Consider the following 21,900-nt stretch of genomic DNA (forward strand, 5'->3'; position numbering starts at 1 on the left):
TTGCTGCTTATGGTGTGTTTGCAGAGTGTTTTGCTTCTGTTTTTGTTGCCTAAATGGAGATGACAAGCTTTATTTTTTTTAATTAAAGAATTAAAAATATATTTAGCCATAATATGCAAAGCAAATGTACTTTACAGAGGTAATTACAGAATCTAATAAATCAAATATCCCATCTCATAATCATAGCTGCTATAGCCCACATTAAGGACATTTAATCTACAAAAGAAAAAATAATTTGGACAAAATAGAATTCAATCCTACCCTATGATAAGATCATTGTTAAGCTATACTATGAGTATCCAGTTAAAGGGAACATATATATTCCCATCTTTTAAAGTTAACCTAGTAATTTTTACTATCATCCAGATACATTTCCAATTGTGAGGGATCAAAGACGACATCATTCTCCCCTTGCCAACCAAACACATAAATATTTATTGTTTATTAATTTACTAGTAAAACATGCCCGTTTCTTGCTCAAATGAAACGGGCGCTAGCACAGTTTCTTTCCGAACCTCCCCCCCTCCCTACTCATCCCCTCAGCGTTCTGAAGGCACTGACCGCCATTGTTGCGGACCTCGGCACGCCACCTTCTATCTGCTGATTCGTTGGTTGTGAAGCCACTGATGCCATTGCTCTGCCCTCGACGCCATCATGTTTGACACGAGGGCGGGGCCACAACACAGTGTTTTCGGTGGCTTCACCACCACGAAGGCTTCGAACCGGTAGGAAGTGCCCGGAGGACCTGACAGTGACGTCAGTGTCCTCAGAACGTTGAGGGTGAGTTTTATTATATAGGATTAGGATTTATTTATCACCATTTTGAAGGAATTCACTCAAGGCAGTGTACAGTAAGAAGAGATCAAACATGAGCAATAGACAATTATAGCGGTAAAAATATTCAAAAACAATACAAAGTACGGCATGGTATACTATTTACAATGTCAACACAATACATAATAGAACATAATTAATAGTGAAGGGTAAAGCAAAGATGTAACATATAGATAGGTAAGAAAGTAGGAAGAGTTAGAAAGTAAGGTGACTGATTTAAAGAAAGTTGCACATGAGGTCAAAGAAATGGTTAAATATTATCTCAGCTAGGGTAGGAGTGGATAAACATGTCCTGAAGCCCGAGTCACTCCTTGTGTGTGTGAGTAAGACTAGCGAGTTAGTTACTTCTTCCATTAAAGGCCTGGTTGAAGAGCCAAGCTTTCACCTGCTTCCTGAAGTAGAGATAGTGAAAGTGGCCCCCAAAGCAAGTGTACGAGCTTTTAATCCCCCAAAGCCCGGAAATTGCTTCCTTCTCAATTGAGTGGGCCCAGCCACATGAGAAAAGATCTTTAACCATAAATTTATGCTTCTCTGTAGAAAATGTAAACAAGAGAGTTGCCCTAGTTCTAATACCATTAGAACTTTCAAGAAAATTTGTCAAATTTAAAATAGCTTCACCTAAGGTGTCAAAGCCACTCTCAATAGGATGCCCCACACAGAAGCATTGAGAAATATAGTAATATTGAACAATTACTATGTCTTCAGTTGATGAAATTTTAGCATCTCCTTAAAATACGCATTGAGCACAATCTCTGATGAAAGCAATCTGTTTTGAAGAAAAATTACAAATCTCAAGTTTTCACAGCACAGTGAATTTTCTAGCCTCTCCACTGTTTCCTGCAATGTGAGGCTATCTTTAATCACTGTGGGGTCCTTTTACCAAGCTTAATGAATAACTAATATTTTTGGTTCATGTTTCTAAATGCACAAACACGTTACTCTGATAACTTAAATTTTGCAGCATTTCAAGCACAATTCCCACAAGCATTATCCTAGCTGAAAACAGTATCAGTGATAGCAATGTGTGTTCTATATTTTTTGCGATTTTAGCCTCTCCCAGCCCCCTATTCTCCCCCTCACTGGACAATCATATTCACCTACAAACTTGCTACTCCTTCATATTTAAAAGCACCAAGCTTGTGCTAATTGCACTCCTTTTTATATCTGCTTCATGTGTCATTTGCCCCTTCATATGTGTTAAAGGGAACTACCACAAGCCACCGTAGTTTGTTAATGTGGGTTATATAGTAATGAGATGCAAAACAGCTCATTAATATGCAAATTTAATAATACAGCACTCTATTATTCCATGAATAATACCACCAGATAAAATCTGATGATTTTTTCCATCCCAGTACCTTTGGGCTGGCTGTTAAAGGGACAGTCTGTGTTGTCCCTCCCCCCTGAAGAACCCCCCCCCCCCAACCAGTTCCCGTTCCTGTTCCCAAACAAAACCCTCCCTTTCTAATCAGGACCCCTTCCTGAACATAACCCCCTCCCAACAAGACTCCCACCTTAAAAAGACCCCCTTTTCAAACCCCTCCAAGTATTCCCATCCTTTGACTCCTACCCCTGTAGGCTCCTCCAGGTCTACCTTCACCTTTTCTTTGTGGTCCAATAGGTCCCAGGGAAGGAGCAATTCCCATCCGTTTCTGCCCTTGCCGGCACCAGTGACGCACAGTGGTAGAACTGTGAGACTACTACTGGGGGGGGTCACCAAACTCATTTTGAACCCAGTGCTGGCAGGAGCAGAAGCAACCGGAGATCACACTGGATCACCAGGGAAAACTGAAAGTAGGCCCGGGGAGGTGATCAAATAAATGGAGGAATGGTTGAGGGGGTTTGATTGGGATGGGGACAGGAGATCTCTTCAAGAATGGGGGACTCAGGGGGATTCTGCTCAACAGTTTTTTGATCTAGGGGCTCTGTTTGGAAGTGGGGACTGGTCAGGAAGGGGTCTTCAGGGGAATGGAATGGGAAAGCACAGGTCGCCTCTTTATCTGCCACTCAGAAGCACCAGGCCGTGGATTAGCAGCCAAATGCTCCTGACAGGAATCAAGAATGCCGCCTGTGGAGTTGATCACAGGTTGCATCTTCATATTACATGGGAGCACTGACAAGGTAACTTAAGGTACAGTAAAAGCCCAACTTTTACCACACCTTAGTAACTATGTCGCTAAATGTACTGTAAACGTTTGAGGTATAGGAACAGGTATGTATAATGAAAGTTAACATAAGACAAGCTAGATAAATACATTAACAATACATAGATTCATCTGTTGTATTGTTTGCTTTATATCAAAAAGCTTATTTCTCTGAGGATTTTCTTCTCTCTCTTTTAGGAAAGAAGAAAAGGATCTAGCAAGAAAGCCAGATAAACAGAGTGCTTTGTTTTTAACCGAGCCCCAGAGACTGAGGAAAATAAAATGAATTGCTAAAGGTCACACAGAAACAGAAGATCTGAAAAAGAAGAAGCTTAAAAGGCTGAAATAGCAAAACCCGTGTAAGAAGCCCACAAGATAGTAGAAGAAATATGGGGTTCTGGAAAAAAACTGATGGGCAGTAACAGAGAGGTTAACCACGGGAAAGGTCAGATCTACTCGTATAGTATTTCATACCAAAAACAAATGGAGTCCTTTCATAGGTGCAACCTTGAATGCAAAGCATAGGTTAAACAAAAGAGATTGAGATTTAGATATTATATCAAAGCAATATGTTATAAGACAAACATTACATAATAATATAAGAACAGCCATACTGGGTCAGACCAATGGTCCATCTAGCCCAGTATCCTGCTTCCAGCAGTGGCCAATCCAGGTCACAAGTACCTGGCAGAAACCCAAAACAAACAGCTCCTTGTGTGAACATGGTATACAACAAACATCACAGTACCTCACTAGAGATGTAAGGATGGAAAAAAAAATCCAGTTTAGTTTCTGGGGAAAATAAAATTAGGGAGAATATAAATGGGTTGAAAAAAATAGGAAATCTGATGCATATATATGTACTAATTTTTGAGCTTGAAATTAATAATGATTTTTCTTTTTCTAGGTGGACTGATCCAACAGTTTTACTAGCTGTTCTTTTTAAGCATCAACATGATTTAAATCAAGTCCCCTAACGCAGGATTTCTAACATTGAAATATGGTGGGCGCCTGATCCGTTTATGGATTTCCTTATAGGCATATTATAAGGTAGTACTGTACATCTCATCCACTGGAAATGATATAAACACTACAGTAGCACTGTAGTGCCAGAAAATGTCTGGGATTGTGACCTCACAGAACTGGGTAGAAAGAAGAAATTGTGATCACTTGGAACATTCTCATTCTCACCTATAAAAAGCTTCAAGCAGGAAAACCCTGTGACTTTGGGCAAGTCACTTCCATTGCCCCAGGTACAAAAACTTAGATTGTGGGCTCTCTGGAGACAGAGAAGGTACCTGTATATAATGTGTACAGTGCTGCATACATCTAGTAGCACTACAGAAATGATCATTAGTAGTAAACCTGAGATGGTGGGAAAAGTGTTAAGAACAGAATTACTAATAGAAGTGCTGATATCTAGAAACTATCCTGTCCTAGCTGTGGAAAAAGAGAAGATCCTCAAACACCAAAAATGTAATCAGAGTCTAAGAAAATGTAGTAGAAAGTTAAAGAGATAAAAATAAATACATTAAAAAAACCTGTAAAGGATATGAGACAAAACCTTAACTCAGGACACAATGAGAAAGGGGATTTTTTTTCTTTATTTTTATTAAATTGTTTCCTTTTATAATAGACAATTATTTCAGGTTTTTACTTAACCTTTTATTTCTACAGAACTAAAATGGCAACCCCATTGCTTCATCCTAGACGGAAACTGTCTCAATTGCATTGGGCACCACTAACTGGATTTAAAATGTCCAAGTATGCCTTGATATGTTTTTATAAACTTCTGTCAAATCCCGTCTCAGTTGCCTCTTTCCAAGCTGAAGAGCACTGACCTGTATAGCCTGTCAAAAGAAGAAATGGGTTCCATCCTCTTTTCACCCTTATTTGAACCTTTCCTAGTTCTGCTACATTCTCTTTGAGATGGGATGACCAGAACTGCACACGATACTCCAGATTCCACCAAACTCTGAAGGACTAATACCAGATACTTTGTAGATCTTGCTGAATCTTGGCTGGCTTCTGCTGCTTTTTCCCCACTATTCATAGCTGGAACCTGTCTGCCAGCAAACCTCACCTAGGTCCACACTCCTCCTTTCTCCTTGTTAATGGTCAGGCCTAGCTGGCCTAAAGAAACTGTTTCTGTGCTCACAGCCCACCAGACTATGATTTATTTGTTACATTTGTATCCCACATTTTTCCACCTTTTTGCAGGCTCAATGTGGCTTACGTTATGCCGTAATGATAATCACCATTTCCGGAATGAGAAATACAAAGCAGTTTAACATTAAAGTTCATAAATGATGAAGTAACTTGTTGAGTACGTTGGGTAAAAAGATCAGTACAAGCATGAGAGGTAATGGGGTGATGCGTTAATGTTCATTGGTTAAAATTGATTAAGCAGTTAGGTGTATAGAATTCGATTTTATCTGGTTGTGGTAGAGTTATGATAAGAGAGAGATACCTGCTACTTTTTATAGCAGCAAGCAACCCCAAAAGAGCCCTGCCATCTTTACTGCATAGTGGGTAACTGCCCCCCACTGAAAAGTCTTTCAACCTCTTAACACAGGGCATTTTATAGAATGGCAACACACTTATGTTGTGAAGCAGATCCAGGCACATCCTCCATTATATCATCTTACACACACAAGGAAGCAGGCTACTGTTATTTGAGAGTATCTCTCTCTCTCACGTGATTTTATTTATATATATAAACTAGGGCAGAAAATTTTAATAATCTAGAAAGGATAAACATTAAATCTGCTATCTAAATGTAGTGAATGCAGCTTTCTAATTCATTAAGTTTTCTTTTCTCATTCAGGGAGGGAGAATGAGAAAGCATAAGGGAGAAAAGAGAGATTAATTTATGCTTTGATTAAAAGCATAATCTCATCACACAGGAGAGAGTGCAGCACAATTAAGCTCAGTCAACAGTAACAAACAAGAATTTCAAAGAGCATCACCATTTTGAAAACTTTCATCCATACATGATCCTGTTGCTGGTTAGTTAAGTATATAATTGCAGTGTGTGACAGTCAGATCCCAGCTATCCTTTAACTGAAATATATTCCAATTATTTCCTTTTATCACCGGAGTAAATTTCATGGGATTAGCTGTGAAGGTTTCAGGTTAATCAAAGCAGTTTTGATGTTTTTTTGCAATTGCAAACATCGTCTTTTAAGAAGTGTAATTAATTGTGAATCCAGAGTACTAAAACGATTTATGGGACATTTTCGTCCTCTCTTACTTTAACGTTTGTTTACCTACCTGAACTGCTAATAATTTGTAAGGATCCTTACAGGAACTTCACTACCTCCCTATGCTCCTATGTTCAGGAACATACCAAGACGGAGTAGGTATGTACTACCTGACCTTATGAAAGTCAGAGACCCCTAGTGAATGGTGTGGATTTTGTGGTGTGCTGTGTTGGAAACAAGGTATGTTTGTGGTACACTTAGGTTGGCTGCCACCAGGGGTGGGTCGCCAATATGCCCCCCCCCCCAACCACATTTTTTTTATTTTAGTTACATTTGTACCCCGCGCTTTCCCACTCATGGCAGGCTCAATGCGGCTTACATGGGGCAATAGAGGGTTACGTGACTTGCCCACAGTCACAAGGAGCTGCCTGTGCCTGGAATCGAACTCAGTTCCTCAGTTCCCCAGGACCAAAGTCCATCACCCTAACCACTAGGCCACTCCTCCACTCCTCAGTCTGGGGCGGTTCGCCACTGCGCACCCCCCCCCCCAGGTGCAGCACGACACCCCCCTCAGCGTACCAACACCCCCCCTGAGAGCAGCACAACACCACCACCCCCCCTCGGCGCATCGATACCCCCCCCACCCCAGTGAGTGCACTTACCTGCTGGGAGCTGCGTCGGTTCTGCTGGTTCCCTGCTCTCTCTGCCCCGGAACAGGAAGTAACCTGTTCTGGGGCAGAGGGAACCAGCGGAGCCGACACCCCCTCAGCGGTGTGCACCTAGGACGGACCGCCCCTCCCGCCCCCCCTTCCTACGCCACTGCACATACCATGACAGGAATGAACCTCACTGACCTTTTAGATTGTGTCTAGTGTGAAATGAATACAAAAGGACACTGTTTTATCCAGTCCTCTGCCTGTTATTCAGCTAAGAAGTCTAGTGGCAACTTGGCCCTCAATCCAAAAGGCCAGGACTGAGAAGCCTCACTTAGGAGATGGACTACAGTGTACAAGATTAATCCTCTTAGAACGAGTCTATGTGAATGTGAATCCCTTAAAGGAGAGTCTGTGTGTTTGATTCAGAATGGAATAGATTTGCCCCAGAACCCAGGTGGTCTGTTACCCAAAAAGTCTAATTACTACTGAAAGGGATCATAGATACATTACAGTGTTTATTCATGTCCTGTACGACCTCAAGACAGGACTACCTCAAAGCAGTACTTGTTTTGCCCTTAATTTCAGCAAAGAGTTGGAGCACCCTGTATCTGTCTCTGAGTTATCTTCTGGAGGAACTTCAATGCGAGGGCTTTGAAGGGAAATTCCTTTCCCTCAGTGAGAACCTGCTTCCCTTAGAGAAGGCTGTGCATGCTGAGAGTAAAATGGGGAGAGGACCAGGAAGAAATAAGTGTTTTGGGGAGGGAGGGAGGGGCTGAGGTACAAATCGGCTCATGGGCCATGCCGAGACTTGGACACCCTGTTACAAATGGAATATGCTAGTTAACAACAGATATTTCTTTTGACAGGAGTGGAGGAATAACCTAATGGTTAGAACAGTGTACTGACAACCGGGGAAGCCTGGTTCAAATCTCAAGGATGTTCCTTATGACCCTGGGCAAGTCACTTAACCTTCCACTGCCTCAGGTACAAACACAGTTTGTAGGCTCTCTGGAGACAGGAAAATATCTACTGTTCCTGAACATAATTCCCTTTAAGCTGCTACCGAAAAAGGCATGAGATAAATCCACAATTGTTTCCCTTCTCTGCTACTATGCTTGAATAAGACCCTCCTTGGCTATTGAGTGTATGCAAATATACATACCAGTAAAGGCTGCCATTATAGGATTGCTGAAATGCAAAATTTCCTGAAAGTAGTGATTTTATCCAGGAAGACACAACAGTTCAATCAGAACAGGTCTCCCCTGTAGGGACAAGATAGGATGCTGAGAGCCTGCAATCACAGCTACCCCTCTATTTTATACCTTTCACTCAGCTCAGATATTTTAGTGCCAGCCCTTGTCCTGGCATCACAGATCACAGTTTTGCCTAGAATGTGGTATGCATGCATCACAGCTAGGCATATCTCCTTGGAAATTCAATCTACCTTGGGGAAACTAAGGATTTTAAAATTACATTGGACTTTATTGTTGGACAGTGACAGGCTCTCATGGTTTCTAGGCTGGACAATTGCAATGCAGTGTACATTGGACTCTCACTCAAACAGCTGAAAACACTGCAACTTACTCAGCTTTGTAACTGATAGTTTTAAGTTCATTGGGAAAGATTTAGTTCCACCTATAACATCTGCTAGGTTAGTGATGACACATAATACTTGCTTTTCAGTTGCAGGCCCTCGCCTTTGGATTTCTCTGCCTCAGGCTTTGAAACTGCTGGATCATTGGATTTTTGGAAAAATATAAAATGTTTACTGTTTCCACAAGCCTTTGGTTTGGGACCTTATGTTGAGTTTAGATTGTTGTGAGAAAGTTTTTAGATGAGTTAGATGAAATAAGTTTTTTTTATTTGTTTCTCAATGAGTCATTTTTTAAAATTTATGTTTGTGACATTTATGTTGTACATGAAATTGTAATCCACCAAAGCAGTGATGATGGATTAGGCAGAATATAAGTGCTGACAAAAAAATATATAACACAGCTGCCAGATCTGTGGGTTGTTAGAAAGCCAGAGATCAAGTCTCATCAATATTGAAATCTCTCCACTGGCTCCCAATAGATTATTACTCGACTCATAAAGTGGAAAATGGATTAGCAGAAAGTTAAGTTGAGAATAGTCTGTGATTTTACGTTTCAGGACGTGCACTTTTATCGCTCAGAGAGAGCTACTTAAGTTCCAGGGAAGGTTATGACCTGCCTGGAAAAAAAATGAGGAACTTGATTTAAGTTTTGGACCACCTTACCCAGTAAAGAAGGTGATTTTAGAAGGATTGAATGGATTTTGCATATGTAAATAGCAGATTTACACACATACAGTGGGGGAAATAAGTATTTGATCCCTTGCTGATTTTGTAAGTTTGCCCACTGACAAAGACATGAGCAGCCCATAATTGAAGGGTAGGTTATTGGTAACAGTGAGAGATAGCACATCACAAATTAAATCCAGAAAATCACATTGTGGAAAGTATATGAATTTATTTGCATACTGCAGAGGGAAATACTGTACATGGTACTACATGTATAACTACTACTACTACTACTATTTAGCATTTCTATAGCGCTACAAGGCATACGCAGCGCTGCACAAACATAGAAGAAAGACAGTCCCTGCTCAAAGAGCTTACAACCTAATAGACAAAAAATAAAGTAATCAAATCAAATCAATTAATGTGTACAGGAAGGAGGAGAGGAGGGTAGGTGGAGGCAAGTGGTTACGAGTCAAAAGCAATGTTAAAGAGGTGGGCTTTCAGTCTAGATTTAAAGGTGGCCAAGGATGGAGCAAGACGTAGGGGCTCATGAAGTTTATTCCAGGCGTAGGGTGCAGCGAGACAGAAGGCGTGAAGTCTGGAGTTGGCAGTAGTGGAGAAGGGAACAGATAAGAAGGATTTATTCATGGAGCGGAGTGCACGGGAAGGGGTGTAGAGAAGGACGAGTGTTTGTGCAGCGCTGCGTACGCCTTGTAGCGCTATAGTAATGCTAAATAGTAGTAGTAATAGTAGTAGTAGTAGAAGAGGATCCACCAGAGTGAACACTGAAGGTGCGGAGGGAGAGGTAGGAAGAGAACCAGTATAAGTAGTGCTTTTAGGAAAGCTGCTACGTAGCATGTATACCCACAGCATACACAGTTTTATTTATTTTTATTTTTTATTAATCATCTTCATTGAATTGCTATAAACCAGAAAATACAAAATCAGATGATCATAAATAAACAACAATTAAATGAAACAACCCATGCACAGTTTTAAAGGGATATGTTCTAGGCATAGATGGGGCAGGTCTGAAATGCATGAGTGTATTTCCTATTTTGTTATGGCAACATACATATATTTGTTGGTTAACAGGAAGAGGCAAAAGAAAACTGGAGGTTTTTTTTTTTCCATTTTATTTATTTTTTAGATCGGATACTCCTGATGCAGGCATCTGCCAAAATGCAGCTGCGTTGGGTTGTGTTTGTGAATAATGCATATTTACTGCCATACTGGTGCCTTGTGCTTTACTATCTTGAATTTCTGGTTTCTCCTGACCACACTACCTGTCCGTTAACCTAAAATATACATATACTGCAAAAACTTTGCCTATTGGCATTTACACCTGCTCTGAGTCATGTCAGCTGCTTGCTCATTTGAACTTGGTCTCTGAAGGAGTGATTGGGGGAATTCAGCATACATCTGTGATGATCAAAACCAACTGATAAAATTAAAAATATGACTTTTGTAATTTGAATCTTAATTGATTCCCCTTGAATACCCAGTTTAGTGCACGTGCAGGTTGCAAAGTCTGCCACTTACATGTAACTGCCACTACTTATACATTCAAAGCGCCAAATGATACTGCTCTTATTTTGAATGTGTATATTTGTAAAATGGCTCTCCCCAGTGTATGTGTTGCTGTCCAGAAATATATTTTCCCATGACCTTTTTTTTATAAAAGGCTCCACGTTTAATGATTCTTTTGTAAAATACCTTGCACATTGTGAACATCCCAACTCAGATGCCTTTTCCTACTTAGAGGTCCTATGCAAAATCAAGCTTCATGTTAGGGGCCAGAAACATTTTATAACTTTTAAAAGTGACCAAGGCATGGTTTTGGGGTAAGACAAGAGGCAGTTTTGATGCACATTTATAGATACTTTCCAGTACAAAATATTAGCGTAACAGATAAAATATGTGCCTATAACTTAGGCATTAGCATTTACACCATGCACAGAGCTGATACAAATGCTTGTGGCTAAGTTACTAAACACAGACGTAAATTATATCATTATATATGAATAACTGTGTGCCACACCCATGCTCTGCCCAGACTCCACCTATGTGTACACCCACTTTCAAACTATGTGCTGTTGTATTTAGGTGCCTTTTTCAGACTAGTGCCAAGCTGGCCTATTAGCATTTAACATGTGTTATTGTGCACACATACGCACATATATGCCAGTATTCTGGTCATTTACGTGGATACTTGGCAGCCACTTCATAGAACTGCCCTACAGAGTACGTGGAAACCTTATTATTAACTATGTTACAAATGTAAACATGTGCACTGGCATTTGCATTCTTTGGGTCTAGATCTGAGTGCCAATTCTTTAATTTTTTTTATTTTATGATTAACATTTTTAATGTAAACCGTTTTGATGGACTATTTTTGTTCAGGCAGCAGTCCAGAAAACATTTGTAAATAAATATTTTATAAAGGCACATTGGTGTTGATGTTGCATTTATACAGTAAGTGCCCTGTTAAAAAAAAATCAAATCCCTACTATGTAATTTGATTGGACAGCAACTTCTAGAATTTGATTTTGGAGGAACAGGTGACTAACATTTTGGCTCACTGAATCTCTTAGTAATGGTAAGCTCTGTGGCACTGAGAAAACCCCCACAGCTGGGTCATGCACTAGACAAGAACTAGTCCTTTATTAGGGAATCTGGCACTGAATACCATCCAAAAAGCTTGTGTAGAGATGGCTAAAGTTCTGCTTGTACAGCAAGACCAATACTGTCAACACTTTAGCAAAATATAAATAGTTGTGACCGTTCACTAACCCCTGCAGCTTCCAGAACAGAAGTTTCCCCTTTGTCTAGCTGCCAGGGTGGAAAGAGCTAGCCTTCAGAAGGGAAATTTGGGTTCCCATAAATATCCAGCCTGTCCCTGGCCACTGTACGGGGATTAGGCTTGGCTCTTACCTCTCCAAAGAGAGAGGGTCCATGGCCACATAGGCCAGTGCACCTGGAGAAGGGGGACAAGGGGAAGGCTTAGCTGACTCTGTTAACTTCCCTTCCCCTTGTCCCCAGCTCTCCCACCTCTCCAAGTCATACAAGGAGAAGGAGAAAGATAAGAAAACAAAATCAAGCCTTAAACAACTTATCTGTTTTACCATCAGACCCAGGAGCATCATTCCAGGGGAGGAGGAAGAACAGCTATCAAGGGCTCTCTGAGTTGAGGCCCAAGCAGCCTACAGTACACATACGGAAAGGAGAGAGTTTTCCCTCTGGGGCAGGGCCCAGAAGAGAAGAAGTGGTGAAAAAGACTAATAACTGGTTCACTAGAAAAGAGACTGTAATTAAGAAACTACATAAAGAGTACAAGTGTTACTATTAATTACCACTTATGCCTCAAGAGAGCCATCAATTGTACACAGCTGCTCCATGAATATTGTCCTGTTTTGCCTGAAATTCCAAGCTAGTACACCCAGGTTGATTTGGAAAATACCTCTCTTTCATTGACTGTGTGAAGAGTGAGTGAATTAAAGTGCCAGCCAATCTTCTAGCTTTGCTAACCCCGGCACCGACCTTCAAACCTGAGTCCAAATATTATACCAGGAGCCTTCCTGTAGTTCATCTAGGCATCAAGGGTTACACTTGCAATAAAGTTAGCTCTAAGCCTCAACAGTAAGCTGGCTGTTGCAACAACTGCTCAAGCCACTACAAACAGAAGAATCATATACCAAAATACTCAAAAGGAAAAATGCAGGATGTCTCTCTGATTGCCATTTCACCTACAGTCAAGACCAAGATGCAATTCCAAAACAACCTTTATATAGTATGAGGTATCTGATGCTCTCCCAATATTTATGTGTATATAAACCATATCTTATCTTTACAAAGCTTTGGTGTTGCAGGTGCAGAGAACCTGCTGTCTTTACTGTATATATGACTGCTTGATAGCCCAGTAACTCATTAGCAGAATGACCATCTTCTATGCTCTAAAATGAGCAGATCTTAGGCCAAAGTAGCTTCTTTTTTCAATGCAAAACCAAATTTACATCAGACTACAGAAGTCTACTTGTGTCAAGATTATGGTCTACCCATGACCAGCTGTTTTAAATTTGGATATTATGTAATTCACACAATTTTTTTTCTCTTTTTCCAAGAGTCTTATAATTTAATAAAATCCCATATGCCCCAACATGTGCCAGTACTATTAGGTTATCTCAAATCCAGCTGCTGTTATGATAAAAGCTGCCAACTTTTAAAACTAAAGAGAAGAATGAATCAGCTTCAAGTCAGTTCAGATATAAACCAACAGAGCTTCTAGCTAAAATGCGTATCAGTTGTAACTGTAAAAAAAAACAAACCCAAAAAAAAAACCCCTCTCCACACACCATTTAAATTTAGAAATAATGTATTACCTTTCAAATACATAGAACAGGAACAAGCATTTCATACACAACTGGATAGTACCAAACCACTAATGGATCATAGAAAAAAAAAACTATTGCCCACTTTCCTGCATTCCCAAGCCATTTTGCTTAAAAGGGCATCACAAAACCTTTATCTAAATGGCGTTACACCGGAGTCTACAAATGCATGCCTTTATTTGACACCCCCTTGAAAGGAACCCTATCTGAAGGAAAGGAAGTTACAGAATTAGGGGACATGATATGAAGCTGCAGTCCTAGGAGCAACATCGGGAAATATTTTTTCACCGAAAGAATGGTGGATACCTGGAATACCCTCCTTGAGGTGACAGTGGAGACAAACTGTGACAACACTGAAAATGTTGTGGGATAAACAGAGAGGATCCTTTAATGGCAAGTGGATAGAAACCAAGTACTGGGTGCTTCAACTAAAAACAGCAGTGAAATTACTGTTTCTTTTTCAAAGACATTGGGGTAATCTGCATGAAGCTGCAGTCACTACCCTAACCACCTTACTGAGTAGCTTAGATGGGCAATTTTGCTCTAATCTGTGCTTTGGGTTTAAAAACTCTTTGTTAAGTATTGGGGCATTCCAAGAATTCTTCCATTTAGCTGGTGCTTACAAAAATGTTTAATGCATTTTGAATGGCCGATAATGCAACGCAATTAGCCACAGCATAAGGAATAGCAAGTCAAATACAAAGCACTGATAAGGAAGGTAAAGAGAGACTATGAAAGGAAGATGGCCTTGGAGGCAAACACACATAATAAAAATTATTGTGAGGTATATTAGAAGCAAAAAGCTGGTCAAAAGCATCAGTTGAACTGCTAGATGACTGAGGGGTAAAAGGAACACTCAGGGAGGACAAGGCCCTAGTGAAAAGACTAAATGAAGTCTTTGTTTTGGTCTTCACTAAGGAAGATGTAGGGGAGAAACCTATGCCAGATATAGGTGAACCTGGGAGACATAAGGCAAGCTAAAGAACCGCAAATCACCTGGACTGGATAATGTACACCCTTGAGTTCTGAAGATACCTAAAAATGAAACTACAGGAACATAATGAAAGCGTAAGGAGGGAGGTGGGACAAAAAAGGGTAAGGAAGGTTAAAAGCTGATGTGTTCAAATGAAACTGCACTGAAGAGTCACAGTGCAGAAAGTGATGCTTGGTTCAGTGGCATGGCTAGGACTGAATGGCCCCAGATGAAAAAATGAAAATGGGCCCATAAGGTAGTGGGGATGTGTGTGTGTGTGGGGGGGTGGGGGGGGGGGGTGTTAAAACCCCTTGAGAGCTCCTGTTAACAAATCCTGGAAAAGCAAACACATTCCAGACCTATATAGAAAACCTGTCATAGTAATAACAATAGGAACTGAAATACAAAATATCTGAGATACACATTTTCCAAAGCTAGCATAGTTCAATAAATACATTCAGAAAAAAATTCATTTACCTACATTTGTTATCTAAGTATTGCTTTTGTCCCAGTTGATTCTTTTCTGCTTTTTTTCTCAACTCTTTTCAGGGTCTTCTGTCCTTTTTACATTTTTTCTGTATGTCCACCATCCGCCTTCCCTCTGCATCCCTTATCCATCCTATCCAGCATCTCCCCTCTATGTGTCCCTATCCCTCCGCCTATCCAGCATTGCCCCCCCCCCAATGTTCTTTGACCCTATGCACTTTCCATACCTTGTCCCTCCCACGTCTAGCTTCTCCCCTTTTCCTTCTTTTTCTATTAAACCTTACCCCTGACCCGCCACTCCAGGGTCAGCATCTCTCATTCTTTCTTCCTCCCCTTTTAGGTCCCAGTCTCTAACTCTTTGTCTTTCCTCCACTTTCTCACAGATCCAGTATCTCTTCTCCTTTCTCTCTCTCTCGCTCCACATCCACAGTAGATCAGTCCAAAGAGAATGCCTGTTTAAAAAGCCAAGTTTTTAGTGCAATCTTAAAATTCTTAAGCGACAGATCAGCCTGAAGCAAGAGAGGTAGAGAGTTCCAAAAGAAAGGAGTGGTGCAAAAGAATGCATGGTGACAAGTAAATTCTAATTGTGTTGACTTAGGGTTGGGCAGGACCAATCTGTGGTCGTTGACGGAGCACAGCAAACAGGAGAATATGGAATGGTAAAAATAGCAAGGTAAATCTGGTAGGCCTATTCTGTGAGCTTTGAAAGTAGGATAAGCAACTCAAAGAGGATGCATTATTCAATGGGTAACCAATGGAATTTTTGAAGTAGTGGAGAGACATGATCAAGCTTGTGTGTGCGACAAATGAGTCTAACTGCTGTATTCTAGACTGATTGAAGTTTTTTCAGAGCTGATTTAGTACAGCCTAAATATGCGATATTGCAATAATACAATCTAGTGACAAGAAGAGAAAGAAAGAGGGAATGGAATGCAGATTGATCAAAGTACCTATGAATTGACCGGAGTTGGCGAAGGACAAAAAAAAACAAGACTTGCATAAGCTGGAGATTTGTGGTATGAAAGAGAGATAGGAGTCAAGAATAATTCCAAGAAAGCGAAAAGAACTGACAGGGTGAGTGGGCAAACCAAAGGAGATTCAAAGTAGAGAATTACACAGAGACAAAGTTTGTCCCCGTCCCCATGGGTTCTGTCTCCTTCCCCACCCCATCTCTGCAGGTTCAGTCCCCTTCCCCATGGGCTCTATCCTCATCTGCAGAAACCTCGAACAATTATGATTTTATATTTAAATCTTTTTATTAAAGTATACAAAGGAAAAATATGCTGTGCAACTATTGTGTATAAATTACAAATAGAAAACAATAATAACAGCGAGCACTTATTAGTAATAAGCTCAAAAGTTAGTTCTGGTATAAACTGGGCCTAGCTGAAAACAAAAAGAGCAATTCTATAAACTAGACACTAACATTTATGAGCCCATTGCATTATTAAATGGTTAGAATACATAGTAACATAGTAGATGATGGCAGAAAAAGACCCACACGGTCCATCTAGTCTGCCCAACAAGATAAACTCATATGTGTATACCTTACCTTGATTTGTACCTGTCTTTTTCAGGGCACAGACCGTATAAATCTGCCCAGCAGTATTCCCCGCCTCCCAACCACCAGTCCCACCTCCATCACAGACCATATAAGTCTGCCCTTGATTTGTACAAGGACATAAGCGAGTAGGTGCACTCATACCTATGTATGTGTCAGTATACCACTTCAGTGCTATACTGTAAATCAGTGCATTTTTTCTAGCAAAAAAGGTGCTGGTACTCAAATGCCAGGCCACCCTTCAGGGGTGGGGTGATCACTGAGGGACCTATCTCATAATAGCCAGGCCGCCCTGCAACCAGTTACAGAATCTATGGCAAGGCAGAATTTGTGTGTAGAGCCTGAGCTCTTTCATTAAAACTTGGGGACCATGGGTCAATTTTAGCAGACAATAGAAAAGGTGCCGGTACTCAGTACCTCCAAGTATCCCCTCAAAAAAAGCCCTGCTGTAAATACACAGCTATCTTGCACAGAAAAGGCACAAAAACTGAGTGGAGGATACAAAACAAGCCAGGGAAGAGATGCGAGACTATTAGGAAAAATGGTATACTTCTGGGGATCAATATTCAGTCAGTGGCAGTGAGGGGTTCTTTTTAGCCACCTAATGCATTATTCTCAGATATTCAATGCTGGGGCCATGTCTGGACAACAGCATTGAAAATATGGTTTTATGCGGCCAGCTCTCTCTTATGCGGTAAAGTGTGATATTCAGCACTTAACTGCATAAGCAACACCATATAAAGATAGGACTGATTTTATGTGGTCTGATGTAATTGCTAACTTAGGCAGTTAAGGGCTGAACATTGGCATTTAACCGCATAGGTGTTGTCTCCACCCCTGGACTGCCCACAAAATAGCCTGCTTTGAATTTAGTAGTGTGTGGCGATATTAACTGGTTATAGCCAGTTGAAGTGCCCCTGAGTATCAGCGGATAGTCCTGACCAAGCAATTTAACTAGCTAGGAGCCAGTTGTAGCTGGTTAAATCACTTCGAATATCAACCCCCTAGTGTTAAGACAAAAATACCTATTTTATAGTTTTTTGAATCAGGGTAGGGTTACCATATTTGGTCCCCCAAAAAAGAGGAAACATGCCCCGCCCCCTTTCACACCCTTGCACCGCCCCCGTCACATATTCCCCTCCCCCGTCAGATAGCCTGTCACCCCCCTCCACTCCTCTCCCCGTCACCCCCCTTCCCTTCCCTTACTTAGGGTTACCATATGGCTCCAGAAAAAGGAGGACACATTGATCCAGTCCGGGTTTTGCTTCCATTGAAAGCAATGGAAGTAAAAACCCAGACTGGCTCAAACTGTCCCTCCTTTTTCTAGAGCCATACTGTAACCCTATCTCTACTGCCCTGGTTGTCTACTGACCTCTTCGGGGCAGGAAAGAGCCCCCTCTTTCCTGCCCAGAGCGCTGCCCTGCATCCTGTTGCTGATGTCGGCGCCAATTCAAAATGGCCGCCGAGAGTTGAAGCCCCGTGAGGTCACTTCAACTCTCAGTGGCCATTTTGAATCAGCGCCGAGATCAGCAAAAGAATGCAGGGCAGCGCTCCGGGCAGGAAAGATGAGGCTCTTTCCTGCCCTGAAGGCGGAAGAGGTCACTAGACCACCAGGGCAGCAGAGTAGTAAGGGAAGGGAGGGCCGGGAGGCTAGCATAGGACAGACCGCCCGCCCGCCCACCAGCCTGCCCGTTTGTCCAGAAATCCGGACAAACGGGCAGATTGGCAAAACCCGCCCGGTTGCCCAGACATGTCCTCAAAAAGAGGACATGTCCGGGTAAATCCGGACATATGGTAACCCTACATCAGGGGTATTTTACAGGTATTTATCAGTTAAAAGTTAAAATCAGAAGTTCTAACTATAGTTGCACATTAGTAATGTATCTTGATATCTCCTTCTGACCAATGCTATCTCACACACAGCCACATGAACAGTATAAGTCAGTCACTGAAGGAGTTGCACCCTTGAGTTAGCGTGGCTCAAATTTATTTTCTAATGTCAGTACTGTACTGACTGAAGTAATCACCCATGAGCTCACGCTATGTATGTAACACCTATTAAATCCAAAACACATAGATTGACATTAGAGGAGCAAAGGATTCAATCCCAACAATCCTGTAATTGACATATAAGAAGCAATTTCTGTAATGGAACATTTCTGTTCCTTTAAACATGTCTAGGAGATTATTCAAAATGGATCAGAAGATGAAAGTTATCTTTGCTGAGCTGTTTTGCATTGTTAGTGCTAGGATACACTGAAATAAACTACAATCATCTTCAAAGAACACTATTAACCATTCAACTTTGTATTAGTGGCCACAAGTATTTCCTTGGGAAATCAAACATCCTTTTATAATTGTGCGCGTTTCAAATGCAACATGTTTAAACCTACTCTTACTTCTGTCAACATCACTTCTGCCTGTACAAAGCAGATAATGTTAAATTCTCTTACAAGTCACCACTGCTTTTTAAGCAAACCTTTGGGGGATTAATATACAACGGCAAATCCATTTTGGTTACAGGATATAAAATGCTATTTAGCCAAAAATTAACTTCTTGTGTTGTCGTGAACAGGAAAACGTCCAGAATGTTAAAAAAAAAAAAGTAAATACCAAAAAGCCACATTAAAGAAGACTTTTAAGCAAACTGAACTTCAACTAGTCTACATAATCTTGAATTTGTGTTAAATGATAAAGGTTAGGAATCTAATGACAAATTAAAAGCATGTCATTCAGGGATACAAAGCATTTATACAGTAGAAACATTAACCACATCAATGTGGAGTCACTAGTAAAGAAAAAAACTTTGAAGGAAGTAAGCTATAGTTTATTCACTACTGTACCTTAGTGCACTTTTTTTTTTTTTACACATGTTCTTGGCTTATGCAAAGAGGTCAAGAGCAGAGTGCAAAAGCAGCAGGCTTACCTTTCTTTTAGGAAGTCCACTACACATCTGAAGTCTGCAACACAATATTCTCGCTTCATGTCCATGAGCACGCTATCAGACGCAGACTGCACTGGTATGTGAAGGAAAGCATACACTCTTGGGTGATTCAGAATTTTTGCCATCTCCTACAGAATGTCAGGAAAAGAAAAAAAGAAAATATTTCAATGTTTCAGTACTATAGCAGGACATCTTTATCCACTCCTACCCTAGCTAAGATAATGTTCAAGAACCTTTCTGATCTCATTTGCAACTTTCTTTAATTAGTCCCTTATTTTCTTACGCCTATTACTCTGTCTTATCTGTCTATATGTTTCATTTTTGCAACACACCTTATGCTGTCTATTAAAATGTTCTATTGTGTAAACATTGCAATGTAGCATACTATGCCATACTTTGTATTGTTGTTGAATATTTTTACTGCTAGAATTGTCTATAGCTTATGCTTGAGTTGTTCTTGCTGCACACCGCCTTGAGGGGTCCTTTTACTAAGCCGCAGTAAAGACTGGCCTGAGGTAGTGTAAGCGTGTGTTTTGGGCGCACGCCAGGCCAGTTTTTACTGTGTCTGCAAACATGGTTTTTTTTTTTTTAATGGGACAGAAAAAGGGAATGCAGTAAATGAAACCAGCGTGCACCTTAAACTGGCCTGAACCCTTAACGTCACCCATTGATCTAGCAGTAAGGGCTACACGCGTGGTGACTGGTCAGCGTATGCCAACTGCCAATTACCGCCAGAAATGCCACGTGTGGTAGGAAATAATGCATACATCATCATCAGGTGTTACAGGTGAACGGCACATCTGAAATTACCACCAGGTATGCAGTAGTCTGGCGGTAATCTCATTTTGGCATGTGCTGCATGCGCGTTAGAGCCTAACACGCCCTTTGTTAAAGGGCCCCTGAGTGAATTCCTTCAAAAAGGTGGTAATAAATCCTAATAAATAAATGTAATTCACTGCTATTGCAAATTTGCAATCAGTTTGCACTATATTTGAATATCCGATTACTGCTGATAGGTGAGTTAAAGTGAAGACATGTTTAATTCACAAACAAGCCCCCATACATAGGAGCCAGCTCTGTGAGTGCAGTGGCTGCAGAACAGTGGCATAGTTACGTGGGGCCTGAGGGGGCCTGAGCCCCCATAGATTTCATCCTGGACCCCCCTCCCGACGACCCTCTCGAACCCCCCTCCCACCGCAAACCCTCCCCCGCCGCCGCCTACCTTTGCTTTTGCTGACAACGTGACGTCAGCAACAGAACGAAGACTTTGCTTTTGCTGGCGGGGGACCCCAATCCCCGCCAGCCGACGTCCTCTTCGTCCTGCAGTCAGTGCAAAGGTAGGTGGCGGTGGGGGAGGGTTCGTGGCAGGGGGGGGGTCGAGAGGGTCGTCATCAGGAGGTCGTGAAAGGTGGCGGCGGGTCGGCAATGGCGGGCGGACGAGGGGTGGGCTAAATGTGCCCCTTCGCCTCGGGCTCTGGACCCCCCTCCCACCAAAGTCTGGCTATGCCCTGCTTAAGAATACCCCAGTATTGAGCAAGCTCCTTCATGTGTATCCATGGAGGAATAAATTATATTGTTTGGCACCCCCAATCATATTGAAATGTTGGCGCCTATGCCCCCATATATTTAAACAGCACAAAGTGGAAAATGGTGTTACCTGAGACAAAAGACATTTTGATTTGAAGGAGACGGCAGATATATTATGAAATCAATAGAATTTCAGAGCATGTTACTAGTGAAATGCAAAGAAAAGCAGGCACAGGGAGGTAAATGACTTTCTCAAGGTCCTACGGTTGAAACTGCACATCTGACATGTCTCCCACATTGAGCAGAAAACTCCTGCTTTGGAAGACCATTTCCTACCCAAAATCAAGAATCACCCACAGAATGTGGGGTACTTGGAAGTCACTGCTTATTTTTCCTTTTGCCCTAAACATAACCACAACAGCTTCACATCTCACAAACCATATTTTCTGCAGTGAGATTAACAGGCAGGAAATGTCAGCTGCAACATTTGAAGCTGTTCAGGGCCTCAGAGCTGATACATTCAACCACAAAGTTTCAGATCTCAAACTGAAGATGTCAGATTCACCCAACAGATTTGATCTAGGTTTCAGTTTACCCTGTTGCATGCAGGAACTTGTAGTCTTGCCTTCATTTAGATAATACAATAGGGAAATCAGAACTACAAATCCCTGCATGCAGTGAAGTAAACCCAGGACTAGATCAATCCTGTGGGCAAATCTGGAGCCTTGTTGACAACTTAAGTTGCACCCCTCACCTGTCAAGCAGGGTAGCTCAGGATGACAGTAGTGTGCCATGTGTGTAATATTTTGTTAATTTTTTTATTATTATTTATGTTTTTTATGGAAACCACCTTACGTTTAGGTGGTATATACATTTTTAAAATAAATAAATCCTTGTAGCAACAGCATAAACAAATATACACAT

General features: G+C 41.3%; 1 protein-coding gene across 1 annotated transcript in view; it reads right to left on the reverse strand.

The window, feature by feature from the left end:
* The window catches only part of CDKAL1 (CDK5 regulatory subunit associated protein 1 like 1), a 1,735,794-nt gene that overhangs the window by 487,649 nt on the left and 1,226,245 nt on the right, over positions 1–21,900 (reverse strand). The window contains exon 10 of the mRNA XM_030211517.1: positions 19,432–19,577. Coding sequence (XP_030067377.1) covers positions 19,432–19,577 — 146 coding nt within the window. The remainder of the gene's footprint in view (positions 1–19,431; positions 19,578–21,900) is intronic.

Source organism: Microcaecilia unicolor, chromosome 1 (assembly GCF_901765095.1).
Source record: "Microcaecilia unicolor chromosome 1, aMicUni1.1, whole genome shotgun sequence".
Lineage (NCBI taxonomy): Eukaryota > Metazoa > Chordata > Amphibia > Gymnophiona > Siphonopidae > Microcaecilia > Microcaecilia unicolor.